This window comes from Sphaeramia orbicularis, chromosome 1 (genome assembly GCF_902148855.1).
Source record: "Sphaeramia orbicularis chromosome 1, fSphaOr1.1, whole genome shotgun sequence".
NCBI lineage: Eukaryota > Metazoa > Chordata > Actinopteri > Kurtiformes > Apogonidae > Sphaeramia > Sphaeramia orbicularis.
The window spans coordinates 35,618,457-35,626,611 of NC_043957.1; the positions used below are offsets into that span (position 1 = coordinate 35,618,457).

General features: G+C 38.0%; 1 protein-coding gene across 1 annotated transcript; it reads right to left on the reverse strand.

The window, feature by feature from the left end:
* Window positions 1–576: 576 nt before the first annotated feature.
* Window positions 577–7,418, reverse strand: LOC115420854 (uncharacterized). Its single transcript, XM_030136417.1, has 5 exons — window positions 7,328–7,418; window positions 5,833–6,477; window positions 4,331–4,417; window positions 2,503–2,694; window positions 577–1,161 (listed from the first exon to the last, which is right to left on the reverse strand). Exons 1-5 carry the CDS (start codon window positions 7,398–7,400, stop codon window positions 974–976), a joined length of 1,185 nt encoding a protein of 394 aa, XP_029992277.1. The 5' UTR covers window positions 7,401–7,418; the 3' UTR covers window positions 577–973.
* Between the last annotated feature and the right edge of the window lie 737 nt (window positions 7,419–8,155).

Here is an 8,155-nt window from a genome sequence, read left to right on the forward strand (position 1 = left end):
AATGACTGATTTTGTGTAGATTGATGTTCACTACCACCACTGGTTTCACAACTTCCTCCACTGTCATGTCTGGTCCTCATTCTGCTACACAGCCAAGACAGTGATCATTGAAGGTGAGAAGTATCTGGTGTTCCACACTCAACATTATGATTACATTCGGGTACATAAAATGCACTACATTTGCTGTAGCTGACAGTGTGAATGCACATACACACTCAGTATAGTTAGTCTGCGCACATAAATATGTGATTTGAGACACAGTGAATGTCTAGTGTTGCAGGATATTGTGGCTTTTGATGTATGAAGTGTATGTAGATCATAGATGTAAAACAACTGTGACCGTTGTTAGCTTTGTAATGGAGTGCGTTAATGTCAACAGCTGGCAGCACAACCCAGACTCTATCAAAAAGCTTCAATACATAACCACGCAAATCCTGCATATTGCATCTTTTAATAAGAAAAATCTGGAAAAAGGCAGGTAATGCAAAATGATCAAACTTTCACATTCGACAAATTAATTTCTTCCTGAGCGTAAGAAAGTCTGCTTAAAAAGGCCAAATGTTCCTTTACAGGTGCGTGGACTTGATATATATTTTAATTAAGGTGTTTCATGTACCAGCCATGAATGAATGAGGAGTTAACATGAAGTTGTTGATATCAGCCTTAAGTTTTGAGATGATAACAGAGGGCTTAGGTCTCTGATTCCCCAAAAATTTCAAAATAAACATTCAAGATCCATTTAATGGAAAGGGCATGCCATCAGAGAGTCCAAGTTTCAACATGTTGGGAACCTAACAGATGTGTAAAAGGTGCACCAAGGTTAGAATACATTAAAGCAGTCCATACAAAGTAAATCCATGCCTTCTGCACAATCTCCTCTGTCTTGCACAACACTGGGGAGCGAGTTATAATCAGTTCAGATATGCTGCAATGTCTCTTCCCCTGCAGCAGGGGGTGATAGTCTGTGTTTAGTTCACCTACACCTGGAGCGGGTGGCCTCCAAAGCTTTCTGGTGTCTCCGTTTGTTGAACCTCTTGACATAGTTGTTGCTTCGCAGTAGGCCGTCCCCAGGCTTCAGTTTACCACCGAGAAGGTTCAGGAGGTCAGTGGGAAGATGGCGCCTCCGGTGGTAGATCTGGCCCATTATGATATATCTGGTCCCTTGGGATCAAGCAGAGGAAGTGTTCAGATAACTGTGAAAGAGTTTTCATGTTTGCACGAAACAAGACGTTAATGCTTCTGCTGATGTGAGAAAACGGGAGTTTCCATCCAACTCAGAGATAGAGAGAATCTGATATAGACTATAAATAAACAAATTCATTAACATCTAACACGTACATGTTAATGTTAGAAGATCACTACATAAATCTTAATAGAGCAACAAAGTTATGTAATTGTTGCTAAATACTAAAGACTACAACCTCTTCCAGTGTGAATATAACCAAATACTTTTACTCAAGTACTTTGGTACAAATTACTCAATATTTCCATTTTATCCAGCCTCATACTTGTCCTCCAACACATCTTCAACATTCCCATCCAGTGACGACCATGTATGTCCAGTTGTGTAGGGGCTGAACACTGTGAACATTGTGAACACGGAGCGTAAACTTCTCAGTTAGTGGAGCTGCCATGTTGCTTCTGTAACAAGTCATTCCCCTATTTCTCTGATTCTCTCTCATTGTCTGTTCACCCCTGTGTCCTCTTGACATACCATCATTAAGGATGTCCTAAAATGCATCTTGAGAAGCGGAGCGATGACTGAGGATAGATAACTTTTTGGCGACTGGCACCCACAATAAATAAGAAGTGTGGCCCAGAGCTATATTATACAGGATATTTAAGAAGTTTTCCTAACTCAGAACTTGTATAACTCATAGAAAATGATCAAAACTGTAACCAGACTTGTTTGCGTTGAATTAAAAAAAGTATGATATCCTTGCTTATAGGTTTACATGATAATAAGTTGAACTCTGAGATCTAAAATGCAGCAGTACACTGTAATGAAATAATGGACATATGATTCAGTTGTAGGGTGGAAGGGCATAAGATATGAGGAGAAGGGGTTTAGAAAGTATGAATTAGAAAATGAGGGGAAGGAAAAGTCTTCACAGTAAAGCTAATGAACTACTAATCATGATTTATCATTACAACTATCAATGACTTACTTCTATATTTACCTCCGCTAAGGACGGCGGAGGTTATGTTGTCATCAGGGTTTGTTTGTTTGTTTGTTTGTCTGTTAGGAAGATAACTCAAAAAGTTAAGGACAGATTTTGATGAAATTTTCAGGAAATGTAGATACTGGCACAAGGAACAAATAATTACATTTTGGTGGGGATGAGAGGGGGGGCTGATCTGTGCAGGTCTGCGCTCTTTGTGGGCTTTTCTAGTTCTCTTACTGAAAAGACTGGCTAAAATTTTTTGATTTTTGAAAGCTTAGAAAAACTAAAGGAAGTAACTGAAGGAAAATCACAAAACAAGCTACGGTGTCTAACTTACCAAGTTTGATGTCAGGACATGGCTTGCTGCACTTGTACGTGTCCAGGACCAGAAGGCGAACTTTGAAGAAGAAGCTGTCGGGCGTCACGTAGAGACGACTCATCTTGTAGAAGCCATCGCTGCTCACCATCAGTGTGATGAGGCGGATTCCTTTACGCAGCACGTCAATGTCATGAACAATCCCATTGACAGCTGTTTAAGGCACATAAACAGTATCATTACATCATTTCGGCATTGACTCTGGGTTTGTTTGACCTTTGTAAATCACATATTTTTAATGTAATGCAGGTGATATGTCTGCTTGGCTCCACTGTTATTTGCCAATTATTTACGACAATGATGTCAAACATATGTGGGCTTAAACCAGCCCACCACAGGGTCCAATGTAGACCAGGGGATGAATTTACAAAATGCAAAAATTACACCAGTGATATACACTAGCGTGTTGACCCATGGGGATCCACGGGTTCTAGATGTGGTCGTTTTTATGCTGTTGTGTATTTGTGCATGCTGTACTGCATTTGTCCAGCAGTCACCGCCAAAGCATTCTGGCCATAGCAACGTAATTGTAAGGCCATTGTACTCAAAAATTACTAATATCTCCCAAAATATTGGTTCTATCAACTAGCTGTTTTTGCTACTATCTTCCTTGACCAAAAAATACATAAGTATGCCAAACTGCAGCAGTCAGCTCTTTCCAGATTTTGTGTGAATCCCCGGACACACACACACACACACACACACACAGAGGCCACTTGAAAACATATATATTAAATAATATATATTTCAGTTCCATATGTCTGTTACTAAATGTTTTGTGTATTTGTAGATTCACTGTGAGCTGTAAGGCACATGCGTAAATGTTTCGCTAATATGGTTAGAAATTCACGTGAGGAATTTCAGGTTGTTTATGGTTGCTCAGGTTGTTCACATTTTGTGTGAAAGGATAGTTTGTAAATGTTACCATTTTCAATATGTCATTTTACTTTTTTGCTCTAAAACAATGAAAAAAAATTGGAGTTGTCGTTGTTTATAAGTTATTATGCTATTATCTTACTGGTTCGGCCCATTTGAGATTAAATTCAGCTGCATGTGGCCCTGAATTTATGGTGTCAAAATACATATTTATCAGACTTTCCTTGCATCAAAACTAAATAAAAACACAATAATGAAGGATCCTAATTATAATCAAGTCATCTAATATAGATCTAAGTAAATAAGTAGATTACAGAAGTCTTGTTAACCCATAAAGACATAAACATCCACTGCCAACCAAAAGCATCTACTGACCTAAAATTTTTAATTACTGTTGATCAACTAATCCTATCAAACCATAAAAATAACTCAAGTAAATTACAGTTTCTCAACTTTTCATGGTCATCAAATATGACTGATTTGGACGTTCAAAGGCTCCATAGTGAACGTGGAAACACTGTCATCTTCTGTAGCATTGATTCACCAGTATCAGTGTTGTTGTCCATGTAGTTTGATAAATGACAGTGGATGGACACACTTGTTTTTATGTTCAGTTAATGATCTATTTTGTGGAAAAGTTAACTTTTTCCTAATTTTTTTTTCTGATTTGATCGATAGCCTTTGAATCTACTGTGAGGTTTTATGAACATCTACATGATCAGTAAATATAGGAAAATATCTGATTATCACTGAAAAATGTAGATGATAATATTATAATAAATGGTGATTAAATGACTTGGGAAAGACAAAAACAAAATCATCTGGAAGTTGTGACAAAAATAGATGTGGGTCTTCAAGGGTTAATTCATATCTATTTCATTTTCTTTTGGCTTTTGTAAGTCTAGGTACGTACCAAACTCGCTGTAGCAGTAATATTCCCTCTCCTCCTTCTCCTTCCTGCACTCGCTCATGCAGAAGGCATCATGTGTGAAGTCTGACTCTGCAGAGAAGACAAGGAGAGGAGGGGAGAGAGGGATGAGAAGAAGAGAGAGTGACTGTCTGCTGTGTCTGTTCGGAGCCAGACTCTCATTCCAGCATCATTAGAAAGGACGGGCTTGTCATTACAAAACCCAGGCGTTGCATTCCTCAGTAAAGGACAGGAGGAGGGGGCTCTCGATGGGATCACATCTGTGCTACATTTTCCATCTTAATTGTATTATAAGCACGCTCTTGCTGTCGTTGGATCGGTATTATTATGACCTCCCTGCTGGCTACACACTAAGGGAAACACTAACAGTAAGATTCAAGGGTAATTAGTGGTAGGGGGTGTTAACCAACTACCAAAAACCAACTGTCATTATCTTTCTCCAAATTTATGTGTGACTGACAAATTAAGTTAAATCCAAGGGCAGTTTGTCCCCATGTTTTAATTAATTAATTTATTTTTAGAAAATGTGACATTTCATTGGAATCACCTCAGTATTCAAGATAATAAATATCACTCAGTGCCACACATCTTCTGTGTAATCTTGAAAAAAATCTGAATCACGTGCTGAAAGTTTAATAATAATGAAATAACCCTAATCCTACCTACTGAAGTATTAAGTGTTCCTTAATGGGTTGGGAAGGTTCTCCATCCTAAGCAAAATAAAGTCTTTAAAACCCTCTTGGATTAGCTGGAAAATGAAAAAAATCAAAAACAACTCATAAAAAGTTGACTTTTTAGAAACAGGGGGTTCTCACAGGAAAAACATATGATGATCTTATAGAACATGATGTATTGCTTGAGATTAAACCAATCAAATGTTTTTCACAATGTAAGGCATTTGGTTTTACTCATCTCTCACTATGAAAACTAAAAGATTACAGCAGAGCTTTAATGTAATCTGAATCACATGCTAAAAGACTATTAATAATGGAATAAATACTGCCTACGGAGGCATTCAATGTTCCTTTATGGGTTGAAAAAAATCCTCTTTCCTAAGCAAAATAAACTCTTAAAAATCCCTCATACATCAGCTGGAAAGTTCAGAGATCCATGGTTCTTTTTGGAACAGCATATGAAGATTTTATAGAATCTGATGAATTACTCCAGATTAAACTAGCCAAAAAATGTTCAGAATATATGGTATTTGGATTGAGTCATTTCTCAATGAGAACTAATACTGTAGATAATAAATACTAAAATTAAGCATCACAGGTCTTATATGTAATCTTTCAAAGTGTGAATCTAATAAAAAAGGAGTTACTAAATATAATATAATATAATATAATATAATATAATATAATATAATATAATATAATATAATATAATATAATCACTATGATGACATTCAAGGACCCTGAGTGTCTGTATAATAAGATTTAATACACGGTTCAGATTTTAAGGTCAGGACACAACAAATCCTCCCATACCTCGCCTCAGGACATCGAACTGATAAAGCAGGCTGGAGGAGCGGCGGTTGTAGATAACAGAAGGGCGGCTGTTGTTCCGGGGCACTGACTGATAGAGGCTGGACTTTCCCGGTCGGTTCTCCTCGGGGTCCAGTTTTCGGGTTGGGGGATCTCTGCGTGGGGAAGGGGCCTGTGGTTGAGGCTGAGCTGGCAGGGTTAGAGGTGGCCCCCTGGGTCTGGAGTTGGGGTGCCCCTCTGGTTCACTCTGCTGAGGGGGACTGATGTTGGGCTGGGCGTCCTGGCTGGGTTTCTGCACGGTTCGGTTGGTGACAACAGCTGTGGCTCCTGTCAGTGGGATTTTGGGAAGCGGACCCACTACTTCTCTAGTTTTCTCACTGTTGTGCTCTACCAGGCGGTCACTCTTAGGGCCCTTCTTGCTCTTGTTGTGGGGGTTGTGGTGGCGAGGGATAGGGGCCAGATCACTGTGTTTTGGCCAAACAGCAGCGGGGAGAGGGTGGAGGTTGAATTTTGCCTCGCTGCTCTTACTGCTTTTCTCTAAAAGCTCATTGATGGGCAGCGAGGGTTCTTTAACAAGAACCCTGCTCTGATTGCTTGGTACTGGGTCCACAAAGCTGGTCGGACCCTTTTCTATCAGCATGTACAGCTCTGAGAGTGACACAGACAGAAATTATACATCAGTATAATTATATATGTCCATATTCCTGCAGCATATTCCTACAACAAGTTTATTTCACAGAATAGTTTACAACTTTCTGTTTTGCCCAAAACAATATACTAGAACTTCACTATTTAGGTTCAATAGTAACTTTCATCACTCATATGTATAATCTGCATGCGTGTCTATATGTACAATTATGTGTGTAGATATGTGTGTATAAGTGTACGTATGAGTATCTCCCCTATCCAACCTGTAGCATGATCAGCATGTGCACAGCTGGAAACAGTATTTATAGCTTTTTTGATTTGTCTTTATTTTTGATTTTGCTCTTTTTTGCTCTTGTGTGCTTTGTTTGTGCTCCACTGACTATCTTATCTTATCTTATCTTATCTTATCTTATCTTATCTTATCTTATGACAACTTGGTACTTCTTTTACAATCTGATACTCTTTTCCTAAAGGAAGCTTGATAAATCTAATGAAAACAAATAAATTATCACTTTTTGAGGCACCCATAAAATAAAAGCCTCTAATCCCTGAAAATAATTTTAAAAATTATGTCAACTCCTCCCTCACATAAGAATTTTACAAATGACATGAAGTCTAATTGTTAGCATAGAATGAATTATTTTTCATAGAAAAGACTGCAAATAAACTTTTTTTTTTTTTTTTTTTAATAAAGAATAATACAACAAAATAAGAGCAACTTAATAAAACGCATCTCGTTTAATACTCAGCAACAAGTGACAAACTAGAGTCCTACATGTTGACACTACAGCAGATAAAATATGGGCAAAATTTTCACTTAATCTGAATGGGAAAAATAAGATATACTCACCATTTCCAGCATGCTCCTCTCCTTTGGAAAGAGACAACACCTGAAACAAGAGGAACAAAATAATCCCGGTCATCCTGGTTGCTATGTGTGGAGTTTAAGATCTGCTGCCGAGCTGGGATTCCTGGGATTTTTATACAGCTGCTCGGGAAAGAGATGGGATGGGGTGGGAAGGGAGGTGGGGCATCCCAAACACAGAAACAGCCACTTTCTTCAACATGACACTCCTTTCATTCATAAAAATTACTTTGGGACTGTAAAGGGAAAGCAAATGAGATGTGGGATCAGTTTTGGTCACACATTCATTTAAATTTTAAACTAGAATGGAAAGAATTGACTGACTTATATTTTTCTTGCCTTTCATGTTCATCGTTTTGTCTTATTTTAGTGTTTAGGAATAGCTGTCTACTGTTCCTTGCAAAAGTTGTGTAGTGTATCTGTTCTATGCATGCTGCTCTGCTTTGAAAAATGAATACAAATTTGAATTATCAACAAGATTACTTTGGAAACACACACTGTTGCACACTAACAGGAGGGAATACATGGCAAGATTTGTCTTAAATATAATGTGGAGTATAAGAACATATTATTTGATTAAACCTCTGTCTAGATATGTTTTTCTAAATTGATAACCAATTTTCTTACTTTTTGGATGCATAAATTTAGGTTAAGATTTATCAGAACACACACACAATTGAGGAAATTGCAACTAACCTGGTAAAGGCAAAGCTACCAAGGGTTTAACCGCCACTGCCCTCCAATGGCAACAGTGAGGAATTACAGCACATGTCAAAACCACATGAGTGGATTTTATTATGGCAGAGTCTGACT